This window comes from Mesocricetus auratus, unplaced genomic scaffold, assembly GCF_017639785.1.
Source record: "Mesocricetus auratus isolate SY011 unplaced genomic scaffold, BCM_Maur_2.0 Super-Scaffold_15014, whole genome shotgun sequence".
Taxonomy (NCBI): Eukaryota; Metazoa; Chordata; class Mammalia; order Rodentia; family Cricetidae; genus Mesocricetus; species Mesocricetus auratus.
In genome coordinates, this window is record NW_024429186.1 from 15,438,871 (window position 1) to 15,458,431 (window position 19,561).

At 43.0% G+C, this 19,561-nt stretch overlaps 2 protein-coding genes across 5 annotated transcripts in view; one reads left to right on the forward strand and one right to left on the reverse strand.

Moving 5' to 3' along the window:
* The first annotated feature begins 3,701 nt into the window (after positions 1–3,701).
* Positions 3,702–10,441, forward strand: Serpina10 (serpin family A member 10). Its single transcript, XM_040742570.1, has 4 exons — positions 3,702–4,459; positions 5,921–6,194; positions 7,380–7,530; positions 8,876–10,441. The coding sequence occupies exons 1-4, from the start codon at positions 3,757–3,759 to the stop codon at positions 9,065–9,067; spliced, it is 1,320 nt and encodes a 439-aa protein (XP_040598504.1). The 5' UTR covers positions 3,702–3,756; the 3' UTR covers positions 9,068–10,441.
* Positions 10,442–11,870: 1,429 nt separating this feature from the next.
* Positions 11,871–19,561, reverse strand: part of Ppp4r4 (protein phosphatase 4 regulatory subunit 4) — a 95,186-nt gene continuing 87,495 nt past the window's right edge. For all 4 annotated transcript variants that reach the window (XM_040742568.1, XM_005068367.4, XM_013112243.3 and 1 more), the window contains 3 exons: positions 19,186–19,256; positions 15,908–16,055; positions 11,871–12,897 (listed from right to left, as the gene is read on the reverse strand). In XM_040742568.1, coding sequence (XP_040598502.1) covers positions 12,873–12,897; positions 15,908–16,055; positions 19,186–19,256 — 244 coding nt within the window. In that variant the 3' untranslated portion in view covers positions 11,871–12,872. The remainder of the gene's footprint in view (positions 12,898–15,907; positions 16,056–19,185; positions 19,257–19,561) is intronic.

The following is a 19,561-nucleotide window of genomic DNA, read 5'->3' on the forward strand; positions in this document are numbered from 1 at the left end:
TTCGAGGCATAAAGGCATGGCTAGATATGAATTAAAGGCATAAATGCATGGTTTAGAGATACACATAAATGAAAGCACAATTTTTTTAAAAGCCCTGAGTTGAGAAGTATTAAATGTACTTAAGAATCCATGGACCTATTTTAGTAGTGCTAATAAATATATTTGCATTTACCTGTATTAAAAAAAAAGATGGAAAATGTGACCTGGGACATACACAGCATGTAAAGGGTGTGGGGGAATGAAGCAAGTGACAATGTATCCTGCAAAGATGAGGCAATCTACAATCTTTATATGAACTCAGCTTGGCATCTTGCATCCATCCTGAGCTGCAGCCAACACAACTGCCCAGCATGATCCTAGTTAGCTTCCCTGTGTAGTTTCCCAGCTGCCTCTAGACAGAAGAACTGTTAGCACGGTGTAGCATGGTGTATGGAGTGCTGCAACAGGATCCTGGTACCAGAAATGGGCCTGACTCCGATCTCAGTTTAAGACATTCCAGCACAGTGAAATCACTCATACTGGCCAACCAAGAAGCTCCTCATTTAGTCCCAGTGATAGGATGCATTTGGACTTGATACCACCCAGGTCAGGCTTCTGTCAGTAAGCCTACAAAATCACACTTCCTGTCAATGTAATCTTAGATCTGTCCACCTCTATACATCTGTCCAGGTTGTTCCAGTGCAATCGTTCAGATCCTTGTCTTTATTATTCTTTAGTTGCTCTCATCTCTCTTCCAGGAAACAGACAAAGCTCTGTGGTCAAAACAGGGGGTCCCCAAATATCTCAGAAAATTGGTATTTGATTTTCATGGCTCTCCAAATGTCTGTGGTAAATATTCTTCAGAGGATGGTGTAGGCAAGAGTGAAAGTGAGAATAAATGGGAGTGTTTTCATAGCCCAGAGGTGGAATTAGGGGTTGCTATTCCACAAGCCATGGCCAGCACTAAAGTTTGACACAGTAACAAAAACAAACTTCTTTGGACTTACTGTTTGTTTTAGAAAAATGTCTTTAAATTGAAGTGTGAAAAATGGGTTGTTATTCATCCTGTAGGGGGATGCTTGTTTGCTTTTTCAAAATGAGCTGGGTAAGAATGGATGGAGACCACTCACCTGACAGAGCTCTAGGCAGGGTACTGCAATGGCGTGCTTCTCTAGGGATCTGCCTCCCCACAATAACCAGTAGCAAGGCAATAAAGATCTTTGACAAAATATAATAACCAATGTCTTTCTTGGGACTACGCGGTTCAGATGAGACGTGTCATCTAGCCATTTCTACCTGTGAGGAGGCACCTACCAGTTGGTGGATGATCACATTCCTTCTATATAAAAACCACTCCTCAGTCTGCTTTCTGGCAAGATGGCTCTTCAGGATAAGAGGCCACCAACCTTCAGTCAGCTAGTCCATTAGTTAATGGAGTTCTTCTCCAATAGTCACCGTCCTGTCTAATGACCGGCCTCCATCATGGGATGAGCAGGTGGCCGGCTACATCTGCCACAGTAGATTTTTCTGGAATGCCACTGCATTTAAATGTATGGTATTTTCTTTTGCCTCCATGCTACAGTTGGAGCATCATTATTGTTTCTTATCAGTTTTGCTTTTTGAGAAATCCTTTTTTTTTTTTCAGATAGGGTCTTATGTAGCCAGGCTGGCCTCAGACTCACTATGTGATCAAGGATGACCCTGAACTTCTAATCTTCCTGCCCCCACCTCCTAGTGCTGGAATTTTAGATGTGCTCCAGTGTGCCTTGTTTTGTTAAGTGCTGGGACCAAAACCCAGGGAACACTCAACCAACTAAGCTACACCTCAGCCCCTATTACCTTCTTCCCCTATTCTTTGGGTAGACAGTATTCACTTTAAGTCTCACTTCAAGAATAGGAAGGGACATATAACAAAGCTTACACATGACAATCTGTTAAGTCTAAGAAGTTGTGCCTGAAAGAGTGTTTTCCAGCTCTGACCCAGTACTTGCTTGCGAGGGTCAGTCTCAATACAGAAGGTAGTACACGAACCTTGCAACAGACTTTGTATTGTAAGAAGTGACCCAGAGACCCAATGGGAACCCACTCACAACCTCTGGACTGACAATTCCTTGGGGACAAGACAGTGGGTCTTAAATTCCACCTAAATCCTTTATGGTTCCCAGAAGCAGTCACCGAGTCCCACCACAACCTTCTTTCTAGAACCTTCATTCCCCACTCTGGGAGGGCAACCCTCTTGTGAATTCTGGTCATAGGTGGGGCCACAGGACCAGCCTACGGAATTTCCAGAAACAACCATATCCCGGCAGGGTGTTAATCAGTAACAGTCCCAAGGGGACCACACTTTGGAATAACAAATATTTGCAGAAGGCTTTGGGCTTCAAAGCTTATGCCTCTTCTCTCTGAATGCTCTCAGCACCAGTGGTCTGGAACTGGTAAGCGTTGGTGGGTGGCAGGGGACCCTCCAGAGAGTCTAACAGGGAAGCGGGGAGAAGAGCCCTTTTACTCTCTCCTAGTGGACTTCAAGGTGAGGTCTAGGGAGCAGGCATTGCTCTTTCAGCTTAGACCCCAAAGGCCTGTAAATCAAAGTTGAGCTCAGGGTGGCATATAAAGCATGTCAGCCATAGATAGGAGGTGGCCAAAGAAATGGCTCTGAAGGCTTGGTATTTGTCATCTACCACAGCTCACTGCCCAGGCAGGCAAGTCTGGTCCCACCAGGGCTGGAGAGAGGCAAGGGAGGCACTGTTCTCCACACACTGCTCAGAGCTGTGTCAGGTAAACAGCCCATTTCCTACCATTTAGGCTCCGTGTGACCAGCTGTGTCCTTAGCAATTTGATGTTGGCCTAGGTACAGCAGAGAGTGAGCTACTGGGGACACCTTAGTGATATATACCTCAGCCTCTAGGACAATGGTAATGTAGCTGATCACAATATAATGAATGGCACAGCCCCAGAGCCAAGTTTGGGGTCTGAGAGTGCAGAGGAATCTCAGAGAGGTAGCACCTGACAGTCAGAAGGAGGAGCTTGGTGCTGGAAAGTCACTGCCAGGGCAGGGTTAGCTTCCAGTGGACTGTGGACCTGGGACAGGGATGGCCAGTGTGTGCCTTCAGGGGCAGTGGGATTGAGTCCAGGTCTTGTGCAAAGAGGAATCATCTGTGTTTCCTGCAGCCATCTTGTAGCTGTGGGTAGAGGAAGGAAAGGAGACCTACCAGGAACTGTGTATGGGAAGTGCAGGGGAGGAGGGGCTTAAATCAGAAAGCTCTGTGTGGGGATGCCTTCCTTTGGTCAGATTCTCTCTTGGACCTTCCAAATTCCCAGTCAAAGGTGTCACAATCAAGGTCCTGTAGTTAAGCACAGAGGGGCTGTTTGATATGCTTTATGGAACAGATGACAAAGGCAAAGCCTGAAGCAGGTTAGTAAATGGACCCAACTCCCACCTGATCCTGTTATGAGGTCCATTCCATAGGAAAGGGCCATGACTGGCCAGTGAGCAGAAACTGGGGGAGGGACCATAAGCTGCCTGCCCAAGGACCTGGCATAGGACAAGACTCTTGGAGGAAGGCTTGTAAACCCCCACCATGGTAACATCCCCACCCACCTATCTGCTCTAGATCAGTCTAGGGTATCACTAACCTGCAGGAACCCAGGAAAAAGCCCACATGTAGCAATGATGCTTTATTAGGTATTAAGATATTTTCTCCCTCCCTCCCTCCCTTCCTCCTTCCCTCCCTCTCCCAGGATGAAGGAAAGTGGCCCCTGGCCTCCACAGCTGAGCACATGAGGGCTGTTTTTAGCCTCTTGCTTCCTATCCTCCTGGCAGAGGTGTGTCTGGTGACCAGTTTGAACTTCAGCTCCCATTCACCAGAGGCCCAGGCAGAGTTGGAGTCTTGGGATCCCCAGAACCAGACTTGGGAGGAGGAGTCATGGACTGTCCCCAGCGATGAAGAGAAAGAAGAATACTGGCTGAAGACCAGCCAGCAGCAGCTCTCCAATGAGACTTCAAACTTTGGGTTCAGCCTGCTTCGGAAGATCTCCATGAGGCACGACGGCAATGTGATCTTTTCACCGTTTGGTCTGTCTGTGGCCATGGTGAGCCTGACGCTGGGAGCCAAGGGAGAGACCAAAGTCCAGGTGGAGAATGGACTCCACCTGCAGGCCCTGAGCCAGGCAGGACCCCTGATCCTCCCATCCCTCTTCAAAAGGCTCAGAGAGACCCTCTCCAGCAATCAAGAACTGGACCTTGCCCAGGGTAGCTTTGCCTTCATCCACAAGGACTTTGATATCAAAGAGACCTACCTCAATCTATCCAAGAAGTATTTCAATACAGAGTGTGTGCCTACAAATTTTCAAAATTCCTCACAGGCCAGAGGGCTCATGAACCACTACATCAACAAAGAGACTCGGGGGAAAATTCCCAAGCTCTTTGATGAGATTAATCCTGAAACAAAGTTGATTCTGGTGCACTACATCTTCTTCAAAGGTATTTTGATAGTCTTGTTGCTGCTGCAAAGCCATGAGAACCCGACCCTCTCTCCCTTTCCTTTTTCTGGTCAGTGTAGTTAGCACTAAAGGATGCTCTGCATGCAGGGGCTCTGCTTTGCAGGCCCAGCATACACTAAGGAGGGAACAATGCTTTCTCCAAGGCCCCCACTCTCACTGCAGACTTATGGTCCTGAGCCGCCACCACCAGCACCTGCACACATGTGGTCCTCAGTTTCCATAGCTCCTCTGCCTGGTTTTCTTCTAATATTTGGAAAAGGCTACTGGATGAGAAACTCACTATCAGCGAGACTTAGGTAGTATCTCTATTCCTATCCTGTTTTGGGGACCTGGGGCAAAATCTCTGCCCTTGGATTTGTTGTCATTATTATAGTGTGTGTGTGTGTGTGTGTGTGTGTGTGTGTGTGTGTGTGTGTGTGTGTGTGTAGGTAGGTAGGTAGGTAGGTAGGTAGGTAGGTAGGTAGGTAGGTTTACCCAGCAGTCAGAGGTGTTGGATCCTCCTGGAATTGGAGTTACAGGCAATATGGGTGCTAGGAACCAAACTTGACTCCTCTGTACAAGCAGCTTGTGCTCTTAACTGATAAGCCACCTTCCCAGTCCCATAGTCTTACACGTTTTATATAAAAACTGGGACTCTAACTTGTTACAGGTATGAAGCCACAAGAGCTGAAATATGCAAGGTACTACACGGTATGCTTGGCAGTTACTATCCACCATGGAACAGGAACAGGTTGCATCTTTTTTCTTCCTGTCAGCCAATGTACCTGGCAGAGTAGGGTCACTGTCTCCTTTCTTAAGGGGATGAAGGTGAAGGTTGGAGAAGCTGCGTTGATCAGGATCACACAGGAATGGCAGAAGTTAAAATGCAAAGAAGGATCCCATGACCTCATAACCCAATTACTTCTAACCCCAACAGGGAACAGGGTATGGTGTACATGCCTCTGGTGCTTAAAGCTGTACCTGGAGACTTACGAAGCCCTAGGTAGAAGGGCCATTTGCCAGCACCCCCACCAGATGCTCAGTGTAGAATCATGTAGTAGCCTCTTCTGCTTCCAGATCCACATGAAACGATGCTGGGCTAGAAATACCCTCACTACCTGGAAAGTATATGTTTGCATATGGGCATTCTGGGGCCATGTGGTAGCTATGAGTCCCTCATGTAGACAGCCATTGAAAGCCTTCTGCTAGGAAATGAAGTTTTGTTCAGATCCAGAACAAGGGGAACAAAGGAGAGGAGGGGGAGTCTTTGCTTTTGTGTGTGGTTCCATTGTGGGTTACAGGTGGAGCTGAAGTTTGGTCTTTGGGGAATTTGCTGCCTGGGCTGTGGGCCAAGCAAACTCCGGAAAAAAAAAAAAGAACAGCACTCCCTCTACCACTCGGGTGAAACCAATGTGTTCCATGGAGACTTGCTTCTTTAGGGGCTTTCTTCTGACTTGTTCAGGGAAGTGGCTGACTCCATTTGACCCCGCCTTCACTGAGACTGACACTTTCCACCTGGACAAATACAAGGCAGTTAAGGTGCCCATGATGTACCAGGAAGGCAACTTTGCCTCCACATTTGATAAGAAGTTCCGCTGTCACATCCTCAAACTGCCCTACCAAGGAAATGCCACCATGCTAGTGGTCCTCATGGAGAAAACAGGTGACCACTTGGCCCTGGAGGACTACCTGACCACAGATCTTGTGGAGACATGGCTCCAGAATATGAAAACCAGGTACGATGCTCCCCCTGTCTCACAGACTTGGCCTGTCATCCTCATGAACAACCCCAACAGTTTTACGCAATACCCTGCGGCTTACTGCCCATGCTACCAAGCTTCTGCAGGCAGAAGAAACATCTGTCCTGCTTTCAACTCTATCTCATCATCAATCCAGTGTAGGCCCAGCTTTACTGCTCATTAACTCAGCAAAGACAACAATTTGCCTTATTGAGATACCATGGTTGCATCAGTTAAGAAGCCAGGCAGAGGGAGTAAAATAACACTGTAAGTGTGGTGAGAAGAAATAGAAGGGCAGGGTAGATACTCGGGTGTTTATTGGAAGTCAGTCCACCTGCTGAAGAACAAGTAGACGGCTCCAATAAGAATCTCACGGTGTATCTCCCAAGTCCTTCCACTCCAGAGCTCAATCAAAGGTCCTTGCTACAGGTTCCACTTTCATTTTTCTGCCATTTGTTTTTTAAGTCTTTAGGCACTAGCAAAGGACTGAAACATAACCCCTAACAAGTATTTGCTGGCCAACTACATTTATGAATTAACACTTAACATAAAGTCATATCCTCTGTTACGTCTATCATTCTTTTCAACAACTCTGATATTGGTATATGCACTTTTGACTACTCTTAACAGAGCAAGAAAAGTGAAAACCAAGATTAATTTGATATAATTAGTAGCTTTTATGTGTTTTTTATTTCTGAGCCAAAAAAAACCCTCATCTTCCCAAATCTCATATTCTCAGACTACTCACAGGGCATCCCTGACTAAGATGGTAGGGTTAGTTAGTTCAAAGCCCTCTTTGCTTCCTTTGTCTGCACATCCCCAAGTTCTCTGGGAATACTGAGTCTGGGGTTCTAGGCTGGGAACAGTATCTTCCAGCAGTCTGCAGGGATGCAGGAAGTAGCTAGGGAGTTGGCTGGGATTGTTTTTTAAACATAGGGAAATAGACATGGAGTCTGGCATTCTTTACTAAGAAGCATTTTGGGTAGTGAGCTGAGAAGCTAGCTTACTGGGTAGACACAGTGATGTTTCATAAGCCAGAAGTATTTTTTTCTGGGATAGAACACTACCAAAGGATCACATGAGCTATGTACAGTCAGACAGAGGAAATACTCATGGAGGAAGAGAGCATGTCCTCATCAGCATCCCCCAGCCATTTCACTATCATCTGTCCTTGTGCCACAGGAAGATGGAGGTTTTCTTTCCCAAGTTCAAGCTGGACCAGAGGTATGAGATGCACAAGCTGCTCCAGCAGATGGGAATCAGGAGAGTCTTCTCCACCTCAGCTGACCTCAGCGAACTCTCAGCCTTGGCAAGAAATCTGCAGGTGTCCAAGGCAAGTCAGGGGCTGTGCTGAGGCCCAGTCCTCAGCATGCAATGCCACTGAAACCAACAAATACTGTGCAAACCATGTCATTGTGATTAAATGTCTAGCCCTAGTAGGGAATTTGACTTCAGTCCTAACAACTTGAAGTAGCATTCAAACCAGGTGTTCTAAGGACCTCAAGCCATGCTATTCAATCACCATTTTAAATAGGTTCTCATTGGAAGAGCTCCATCCCTCCTCCCTCCCAAGCCCTGGGGAGGCATCTGCCCCCCCATACGGACAGGCTTTTAACCCATCAGTAGCTGTGTTGAATATGGAAAGGGCTCATGAAAGTATATCACCTTTAGCATGAAAGAAATCCCTAGTCATCACCTGGCCCCGCCTCCATGCCCTGTGATGAACATTCCACCTCCTCTATAATTAGCCTCAGAGACCCTCTTGTTCTTCCTCTCCCTCCTATTCTTCAGACAAGGAACTCATCCCTTCTCTGAAAAGCAGCCCAATACACAAATGGGTGATTCTTTTGCAATACATTGACTGGTAAGTTCTCCAACTCAGACTTTTTGGTCCTTCTTCTGAAGTACCGAAAACAAACTGATTCAACTTAGGTAGCAGTCAGCACATACTTGGTGCCACTGCTGTTGGGCCCACGCTGGTCCTTTGACGTCCTTCTGGCTGACCGTGAGGGGGAAGCTCGTGGTTAGTCTTCTTGCTAGCTCACACCAAATCTCTAACTAATCAGTGTTTCTCTGGATCTTGGAGCAGTTGTGCCCTGCAGTGAAACTTGCTAGCATTTCTGGCCTGTGTGCATTCCAACTCTCTCCTTTACCATTACAATCAAGAGGTTTGAATAAGATTTGCCAGTACCACTGTTAATTATGAGAGATTTAAAGTAGTGCCATGTAAGTGGGAGCCAGCAGGGTAACCTCAGCCTGAGTTCAGGCAACCAGGATCCAGGAAGGCATCACAAACCATCAGACTTGCCCCCAGGAAATGCCTCAGAGTAATTAATTATCAGTCAGCTTAGAGTGCCCTCAGCTTAGGAATCAGCATCACAAAGTACATGGTCAATAAATACTTACTAGATGCCCACATGCACAAATGTATCAGCCAGCTTTCCCGGTTCTAAGCCCCAGAATGCATCTCACAGAGGGCACAGTTCCCACAGCCTCCTGGTATCATTTTGAATTAGGAGGCAGTCTCTGGTGCCATCTCATGCACCTCTTAGCAAATACAGGCTGCAACGCTGCACCCCAGGAACATGGCTGGGTGGGCAGAGCTCCTGTGGACATTTTCTGTCACTCCCCTCTTCCCATTGTCACACAAATGGTCTTGCATGTCCTTTCCTTTCTAGGTCTTACAGCAATCAGTCCTTGAGGTGGATGAAAGCGGAACTGAAGCAGTGGCCGGGACAATGTCAGAGATTGTTGCTTACTCCATGCCTCCTGTCATCAAAGTGAACCGACCTTTTCATTTCATGATCTATGAGGAGACGTCCAGGATGCTTCTGTTTCTGGGCAGGGTGGTGAACCCCACTGTCCTATGACTCTGGCATGTGAAAGCCTCAGTCACAACAGCTGCTTAGCCAGAGGTGTCTGAATCATAGGATGTTGGTGGTGAATGGATGTGTCCTCTGCATTTAGCCAGTGGCTGTTCTCTGATCAACACAGAAATTAAAACGATGTCTGTGCAATCTGTCCAGCATTTTAAACTTGCTCCTGAGATCCTTTGCTGACTGACTGAAGACTAAGTGAGAAGAATCCTTCTCTGCTGCTCTCCTGCCTGGACTTTGAGAGCAGTAGGTAGGACAGCCATTGTGACACAAAGTATCTGGGAAATACATGGACATTCTCCTACAGGCATGCTTCTCACTCTCAATTTCTCTCTCGTGCAAAATCGGGGTTTTATTTGAGTTTATCTCACAATTTCTCTCTGTGTATCTCTCTCTCCTTCGTTTCTGTCTCTCTCCTTCTCTTTCCCTCTCATTCCCCTCCCCAACCCACCCATCTCCCACTCTCTGACATAGCTATGGCTGGCCTGGAACTCTATGTAGACCAAGCTGGTCTTGAACTTGAAAAAAATCCACCTGCCTCTGCCTCCTGAGTGCTAGGATTAAAAGTGTGTGCTACCACACTCAGCATTTTTTATGTGTTGTAATATGTTTTAATTAATAACAGAATTCTTTTTATTAAAATTAGCAGCAAATTCTCATACTCTAATCACAATGTCTGGCTCAATAACAGCCACGCATCTCCATGACACCACAGCCACCACAGATCACACAGTTCAGTACTTTCATTCTACAAGGAAAACAAACGGGCCAGAACCAGGCCACATCCTGACTTTCACGAGTGACAGGCACCTTTTCCTCTGTGCATTCCTTTCTTCACTAGAGTTTACAAGTATACATATAAATACATGCACTAACAATGACCTTTTATGATTGCTTTGGTATAACGATGAATACAGTCTCAATTATATTCACCGTTTGCCAACAAAAAGTATATGTCTTGCTCATTGCTGATTAAGGAAACACCTTTGAGAGTTTTTATCATAGCAGGGGCATGACTATAGTGCCCGCTGCACATGATGAGTGTATATCAAACCTTATATCTCAGTGGGAGGGAGCAATTGCCCAAGGCCATTCAGTGTAACCATAGTAAGCCAATTCTTCCTTCCTATTCTAGTCTCAAATCCTTGTTACATCACCTTCCCTCTCTAGTCTCTCAGAGACTGCTGAATAGTAGTCTGCCTTTGCCTTGGTTAGCCACCGCAGTTAAACAAAAAGAAGCATGGACTTCGTCCCAATATGAAAGGAAAATGAAAATACCTCTAAAGCATTCTTGGGCAGTCATTTTCTATCTTATAGAATAGAAATGAAATAAGGCAGTCCTTTGGGAATAAATCAGAGATTCCTGAATGGGGCTGTCGGCTGTGCTAAATGCTTCCTTGCATTTCTATCTGCTGTTTAATATGTAAACATACCTAACATTAATTTATTCATTAGTTACTCAATGACTGTACGTCACGGGTAGCATGAACAGGAGACAGTATCAAGAGGCAGTCTAAACCAGACTTCCTCACCTCACTCTTGACATTCATTCACTCTGTAGTCATCTGGGCATTAATAGATGTTCAGTTAGGACCAGAAAATTCTGGAGCCTAGGAAGAGAGACATGAGAAGATGGCTCTAACTGGCACTTGTAGATACTTGTGTTCGGTTACTTTGGTGTGCTTGTGGGGAAATATTAGGAAGAGAATCTTTATTTTTTTATAGATTTATTTTATGTATACGGATGTTTTGTCTGCAAGTACATCTGCACACCAGAAGAGGACATCCTATCCCAAGGACTACAGTTATAGACAGTTGTGAGCCACCATGTAAGTGCTGGGAATTGAACTTGGGGCCAGAAAGAGGGATTTTAAAAGAGGGTTCTGGCTCTTTTCTCACTTGGAGAGATGAAATCTAGAAAAGGAAGCCTATGGCTCTACCATCCTGGAATAAACACTGCCAAAGCCAGTGACAGGCAGGCCAGCACTGCAGATGGAGCAGAGCACTGTCAACACACCTAGTTAAAGAATATTAGGTCTTCTGATAAAATGAAGATATCAGTAGATGTTCCCATTTGCCACCCATTTGCTTTTTAATCTTCCTGCATATTTGTTTCTGGGGTACAATTTTAACAAATATTCAAAAAATTTTAAAGTTTTTAATGCTTGTGAAAAAATACTCTCAAAAGTAATTTTGAATAACTGCTTTAATTGAGAATTTAATGCCTGAGCAATTGACTTCCAACTTTATAAGCAGTGGTGACTATTCTCTGTCAGATCACTTTCACCTTATCCCACATAAATAACAAGAATATAAAAAGCTTATGACTACTAAGTGTATTATTTAACAATCAAATTGAAATTCTCCCTTTTATCTGAAGTAGACAGAGGCAATGCCGACTTTTTGAACCAGAGTACTGGAAAAACGGATGCAGTTATGATGCCCCTTTATGCACAATGAATTCTCCAGACCACAATAGATTCAATTCCATATTACTAATGCTAGTAGGAGACATAAACTTGTTAAACTCGATTTCCTTATGTAGGATGGTAAAGTTTCTCATGGCTACTAGACTCTCACTTCTGACCTGACTGTCCTTGATGAAGGGTGTTACGAGTCCCTAAAGAGACCATGGGGAAGGGAAGGAATGACAAAGAATGAAGAAGCAGTAAGCAACTGTCCCTGAGTCCTTTACAGTTGACACAAATACGCTCCACTTGCTCATTATATAAAGATGAACTGCCTTCTCCTTATAGAGTAAGAACTGTAGGAAAGTATTTAAAACTTTTCTCACAAGTTCTGGTAGCTCATTAACCTCTGCTTTATTTTAAACAAGCTCATTATCCATTTCACATTATAAAAAGTAACCACGCACATGTATGCATTCACAAATTAGATCATCTTTATCATACATCAATATATTTTTAAAAAACAAGTATTTTCTGATATCAATATAGGTATATGCTGATTGCATTTGAAATAGAGAAGCTGACAATAGCTTCATACATTCTATCTCAGGAACCGACATTTTAAAGTTAAGGACAATCTATGTTCCACAGGCAAATTTTGATGGAAGTATTAGCTTTAGTACAAATGGGTGCTGTTGACGTAGCATGAGCATGATAGCTTAGAATAACAGCTGATTCAAACTAGATTCATCATTTTAAATTAAGGACAGATACAATCCAAAATGTAAACAAAGCATTTATAAAAGAATTTTAGGAATTAAGGAAATCATCAATCTATCATTTTAAAGGTATTTTTGTAGCTAAAATTTTCATGAATCTTTTCAGATTTTCATGGCCGAATCTAGACTGGGATCATCTAGGTACTGACACTGTCACAGAATCCCAAGACCCATGGAACCACAGACAGTGTTCGGTTTGACTTGTCTGCTCGGCTTAGAGAGCTCTGAGGAAATACAGTGCCTTTCTTACCTCCTGTGTCCTTGCCCAAGTAGCTACCCAAGGAGCAGTCAGCTAATCCAGACTGCTGCAGAATTTCTAAATGTACAACTTAGAGTAACCAACAGCCAGCTTCCCACAGAGACAGGCATGTCTCTCCTGCAGTCTGAGTGCACACCTCAAGTTGGAGTTCAATTGCACTGCACTGGGATTCAGAGCCCACATTAAAACATGCCATACCTCCTAGGGAATCTAACTCCAAATAAGGTAAGTTTCACATCAGCTGCCTGGTGTTCCTTTGTCCCTTCCACACTTAACAAGCCTGGCATCACTGGCGCTCTTTTCCACCGTCTCAGTCTCTGCTGACTGCTTGCCTCCGTCACCAAGCAGTTGACTTAAGGATTGGATTTTCTGGATTTTCTGATGAAGGAAAGAAAGAAAGAGGAAGGAGAGAAGGGAGGGAAGCAGGAAAGGAGAAAGAGACCAAAAAGAAAATGTAAAACAATTATCCATATAAAGTAAATAAAGAAATGTAAATATGCTACTCTGACTAACCCTACAATATGAGAACTCTGATGAAGAGGAAATGAATTACACATTAAGGATCATTCAGGATTACCTGTAAGTAAAAGACCATCCTGCACATACCTACTAGCATCCCCTTCAATTTACACAACCTTTCCTACACTTTTGATTTTGTATACCATTAAGGAAATTGCACAGATATATCAGCTGTCCAGCCCTAGAAAACAGAAGCTATGCTGCACACCTGTACTTCCCTTATGACATACTGCTTCTAAACACCAGAGCTGCCTTTTGGTAAAGCAGGCGAATCTCCTGCACAGGATTTTTCTAGGAAGTAAAAATTGAGGTAATGCTTTCTGCAATCACTTCATAGGCTTATTTTAAATTAAAAGAACCTTTTTTTCTTTTCAATTTGGATATGACAGTCTCTAAATTGTTGATAACACTTCACTGGAAAAAGGCCAGTTTAGATACCAATTACCCATCCAACTAATGGGCATGTTAGAACCCTGTGTGGGAAAAGTCAGTGCTGCACAGTAAGACATGTGTGAAGAAGGGGCTGTAGATGCTTGCAAGCCTTCCTTCAGACCACTTGAAAAAGGTACAAATGAGTTCTCACTGGTCTTTGTTTTAGATTCATTTTGGTAGCCATCAGTTAGACCAGAAAATAGGAAACTCAGTCTGCAAAAAGGAAAGATGTACACAGCAATGAAAGAACGGATAAAGTATCTGGAACAAAGAAAAGTGCCATGAAATATTGGTTCAGCAATCTTTCGTTTAAAAAGCAAAATTACATGTTGAGTTGGGAGAAGAATGGAGGAGAGCAGGAAAGGAGATACCATAATAGAGGGAGCCATTCTAGGTTTGAGGGGAGATCTGGCACTAGTGAGATCTCCAGAGATCTACAAGGATGGCACCAATTGATAAACTAAGCAGTAATGGAGAGACTACATTAAATGCCCCTCCATAATAATGATTTTGACGACTGTCTTACCTACCATCCTAGAACCTCCATCCAGTGACAGAAGAAAGCAAAGGCAGACACGCACAGCTAAACACTGAACTGAACTCCTGGAACCCAGTGACAGAAAGGGAGCAAAGGGGTCAAGACTGGGCTGGTGAAATCCAGAGAAACAACTGACCTGAACAAGAGGGAGATCTTGGACCCCAGACTGATGGCTGAGAAGCCAGCATGGGACTGATCCAGACCCCCTGAATGTGGGTGTCAATGAGGAAACTCAGGCAATCTATGGGGTTTTGGGATAGTAAATCAGTATTTATCCCTGGAACAAAATGGACTTTGGGGACCCATCCCACAATGAGGGATGCTCTCTCAATCTGGATACTTTGGGGAGGGCCTGGGCCCTCCCAGGAATGAAATGACAGACTCTAGAGATCACCCATGGAGGGCCTTATCCTCCCTAGGGAATGGAGTGGGGATTAGGTGGGGGGCTTGGGGGCTAGTGGGGGGCAGTGGGTGTGGAGGGGAGGGAGAGGGAGCTGGGACTAACATGGGAAGCAAGCTTGTTCCTAATTTAAATATATAATTAAAAGTGTAATAAAAAACAAAATAAAATTAAAAAAACAACGATACCACCATGTTCCTCAAGAAAGGTTCAGAGCAGTAGAAGAAGAGGGTCTGTGGTGACAGAGAAAGACCTCAGGATATAGAACTGAGAGGCCCCTTAAATGAGTTATGAGCCAGACCTGTTATTTGACAGATGTGTAGAATCCCTAGAGCCCTGCAGGCTCACTGATGCACAGTGACTTTGCTCATACTGGAGTGGGTACATGGTTCTAGCCCAGAGTGCTGCAGACCACCAACCCATGCCACCTCTGCTCTCATGGCTCCTAAACAGCACTAGGCTTTCTGTAGAAAGAACACCCTTCAAGTTGGCACCACTAGTCTGCAATATCTGAATCTCCTGTTGCTATGATTATTTTTTGGAGCATTTAGTCCCACATTCTGAGCTCCATTCATCTTTTTTAATTCTGAATGAAATGGGGTACATTTCTATCACATATTTCTAATGTACATACCAATAGCGAGTCAGAATTTAAAATTAATTATAATACAACCAGTTCCTAAAAGGCACTCAAGCCAACCAGAGAGTTTCCATGGAAAGATGCAGGTGAAAAATTTTATTCAAAAATGTGAGCCAGGCATAGTGAGGTATACCTGTAATCTCAGCATTTGAGAGGCATTGGCAAGAGGTCTCAAGTTCTAGGCCAGAGTGGGCTACATGGTGAACCCTATCTCAAAAACAGGAAGAAGGGAAGGAGGAAGAGAGGAAGGAAAAGAAAGAGAGCCAAAAGCCCATGAATTTAGTGATGTATGCTCAAGAGGAAATCTGAATCTTGCTAAGTTTTACTATGATTTGAACAACTGCTCTGTATGAGAGAACAAAGCTGTAGCTATAGTTTGGGCATCCTTGCAGTGTTACTCTGATAATTTTTAGGGTATCATTCTTTTAAGGGTCCAAAAGAAACAACTTCAAACAAGAAGCAAACAGCACACAAACAGGAACCATGGGGGAAAAAACAGGGCCTTTATAAACTTTAACTTCAAAGTACAAGTATTGTCTATAAGTGTGTTCAGCTACTGAGCCCACACTCTGTGTCCCGTGCTGTTGTGGCACTTCAAAGTGGTATCAGCGATAGCCACCTTTCTGAATGCCATGTGATCAGGCACTAGTTAGGTATTTAGATATCCAGTAGACAATGTCATTGTCATATGCTAATATCAGATATCTCATACACACGAGCACAGTCAAGGCTCTCACATAACTACCTTCATCTTACAACATTCCCTCACTAGAGACATTTTCAGTTCTTTGAAGTGTGGAGGTGGGAAAGATGGTGCCCTGAGGCAAACAGCACACTCAGCAGTTGAAATGGTACTCACAAGGTAGCCTTCCGAGGCTGTGCATCTTTACTTCCACTACTCTTTGGATCGGCTGTGCTACCTGTCCCACGGGAAGTACTGGGCAAAACAGGATTAGGAGAAAAGGAAGCTGGAACGCTACTGGCATTTCGAGTCCGGAATGAATCATCTGGAAGTCACATGTGGAGAGGCAGAGGTGTTGATACACTCAGAAAGATGTTTACCAAGGAGAGAAGACTCCAGACAGTGGGCTTTTTCTCTTATAATTTATGTACTAATTAAGATTTGGCATGTGTATCCACTGCCATTATCACAATCAAGACATGAAGACATGCTAGCACAAATGTCCCCACAGGCCCTTCAGAATCCCCCTCTTCTACCTCCTCTTTCTACAAACCACCAATTTTCCCCTTGCTAAAGATTAGCCTGCATTTTCTAGGATTTTTACATAAAAAGACTCATACAGAATATGCTGTCAATTTTTATCATATGATTATTTTTTATAGTTTTCATATAACTAAAATCCATCTGTATCAGAATACTAGCACTTTATAACTGGTGTTATATAGATGGGCTAACATTTGTCCTAAATGTTCACTTATAGGCATTTTCTTGGTTCCAGTTCTTGACTATAATAAATAAAACTTCTATGAATATTTGCATATAAATCTGTATGTGGCTATGTTTTAATATTTTTCAGTGAATGTTTAGGAATAGATGTGCTGGGGTTTTCTAACTCCTTTCTCCTTTTCTCTCCCTCTATATGTATGGAAGTCTGCAGAGTACTCTTCATTCTTGAAATTAATATTATAAGCATTTGATTTTCAGACATGTTATGAGCAACAAGCAATACAGCCCTTTCCTCATAGCTACTGCTTTGTTTTGTTTTGATACAGTGTCTCCTACATCCCGGGCTGCATCAGTATTGCCTGCAGCCGTGGCTGAATTTGAACTCCTGATCCTGCTGCCTCCAACTCTCAAGTGCTAGGATTGCAGACACATCTCTCTGCTCCACTTTCTCACTGTTTTTAATTGTGCTTCCCTAATGATTGGTCATGCAAAGCAATTTCTCTTGCAGTCACATCTTTATCTTATTTAAAAGCTCATGTTCAAATCTTTTGTCCATTTTAAGCTTAGCTGCCTGTCTTAGACTTCTCTGAACATTCTTGACACAAGTCCTTTACAAAAGATACATTATACATATTTTCTCCCAATCTGGGTCTTGTCTTGTATTTTTCTATGCCCCCATCTCAAAGCCCAGAGTTCTAAATTCTGACATATAGTATGTCACTCCTTTTCTGCTATGATTAATATAAATATCTATCTGCTCCAAAATTACAGACTTCCATATCTTCTTTAAAAAATTGTAATTTTACCAGTTTGTGCTTATATTTACATTTTAAGTTAATGAATTTTATATAATGTCAGATATTAACTGAGGCTGAAGTTCCAATTGGTCTAGTGATACTTTTTAATGTATCATAAGATATGGTAATAACATCTTTAAACAAGACCCATGATCAAAGCACTTCTGGTTTCTAGTGATAATCCTAATGTACCATGTTAATTATTGCTGTGTGTGAATATTGATGTTTTAATTATTGAAAAATATTCTGTTCTGGAAATAAGAACACTGTTGCAAACTATCTCATATGTATACATATTTTTCATGAGAATAAAATGAACACAGTAAAAAGGCAGATTAAATATTCAAAATAAAACTTAAAAATAAAAGATAACTAAACTTAAAACTTCAGACCCTCTGAAATTAAGGGTCACATTTATTTTAATAGCTATCAATCAATATTATAGCTATCAACCAATATTTCCAATATGCAAAATTAGAAAGATACATCCAGTCACAGTAATTTTTAGTACTATATCCTAGCCTTTTCTATGAATAATTCTGCCTTATACTATAAAATCCACAAGTCAGCAACTACAGATTGTGAAACAAATGGCTGCCTGGGTGCTTAAAATGCTATGGAACACAGCCATGCTTATTCAGCAGGCCGTGCCTATGGCTGCTGTCACACTGCAGCAGCAGAGTAGAGTGACTACGCCTAGCCCACAATGACAAAACATTTACAAACTGGCCCTCAGAACAAACTTTCAGGTACTAAGATGATAAATGGATTCTGCTCCCAACTTCATTACAAAGTACTGGAAGTATCTGTCTGTCCCTGCTTCAGCTATCCTACCTTAGTCCTTCCCCTCTCTTTAAAACTATCCTACCACTAGTCCTTCCTATCTCTTTATAAATGTTAAGCTCTGACCTTGACATAGTTTTAAAAAATAGTACATGGCCGAGTATTTCCTGAGCTGCTGAGTTATGGTAGCACTAAAAGCCCATTAAGAGAAAATGGTCACATCCTAGTCAAAAAGAATGGAGTCTGCCTCTGGATGGAAACACACCATTGTTTGCTCCGTTAATGGCTAATCCAGCTGGGCAGATCAGTCACCTGACCAATGAATCACCACTCAGGAAACCATGCTTATAAGAGCTATTAAGAATAATTAGCCTTATATGAGATGATATAGTCTTCTTCTCAGAATTTTGTCCCCGGGACCCCTCTGAGGTTCTGTTGGATCTGCCCGATTTCCTGAGGTATGACTCAGAGAGGCCTAACTTTTCTTTTTCCTTTTCTCGGGTCTCTTCCTCTCAGACACTGGCCAGAGCTCAAATACACTTTTTCTGGTACTTTGGACTTCCTACCCCTTCTATAAAGCACCATCCCCACCCCATGGCTGCTTGTCTACCACCCTGCCTTAACTCAGATGGCATGGCTTCCGTTTTCTCTCTTCTCCATTTCTATTCCCCTGGCAACTGCCAAGATTTACATCTTGTCCTATTGCTTTTCTCTTAAATTCTAATGGAACTATCCTCAAGTTTCATGTCTGTTTACAAATTCTTTTATTAAGGCGACTAATAACTCCACGAGGGAACCTCAATTTCCCCAGTGGCAGGAAAAGTTTATTGCTTAAAGACTTGATGATGAGATACATTTAAGAAAAACATCATGGGGCTGGAGAAATGACTCAGAGGTTAAAAGTACTTGCTACTCTTCCAGAGGACCTGGGTTCAATTCCAAGCACCCACATGGCAGCCCACAACTGTAACTCCATTCCAGGGGATCTGACACCCTCACACAGACATACATGCAGACAAAACACCAATATACATAAAAATAAATTGAAAAAGAAAAACACAGTATCTAGAGTTAGAAAGATGTATTATTTAAAGAAAATAATACTTCATTAAAGCAGCCATTTTTGGAAGAGTGCACGCTGCTGCTTACCAGTCAGTGAAATCATGGCGGTCCTTCCCAGCCCTGAGACAGAAGGTGTGTGAGCTAAGGTGGAGCTCTTACTAGAAAAGAAAGTGATAGAATTAGGACCTAAAACCACACTTTTCAGCCTTAGCTACTTAACATTTGAGGGTTTTAACCTCATTTTGTAAATGCCTCCTTCTACTTCCTATGAAACACGTGTCTTGCCTTTATTATTTTTTTTATATTCCATGCTTCCAAATACATACTTTCTCATAAATTATGGGTAGATTCTGTGATATTTTCATATAATGCTATGGTAATAGTCTTCCTACAATGCAAAGATATCTATTTTTATACAAATATCAAGTACCTTCTATTTTTAGTGTGATAATCTTTACAGAAG

What these genes read in the sequence shown, in the direction of transcription:
- Serpina10 (XM_040742570.1), top strand. Translation starts at nt 3,757, where the DNA reads ATGAGGGCTGTTTTTAGCCTCTTGCTTCCTATCCTCCTGGCAGAGGTG. An exon ending in GCACTACATCTTCTTCAAAG is followed by an intron (nt 4,460 to 5,920) that starts GTATTTTGATAG and finishes TGACTTGTTCAG; the next exon opens with GGAAGTGGCTGACTCCATTT. An exon ending in CTCCAGAATATGAAAACCAG is followed by an intron (nt 6,195 to 7,379) that starts GTACGATGCTCC and finishes CTTGTGCCACAG; the next exon opens with GAAGATGGAGGTTTTCTTTC.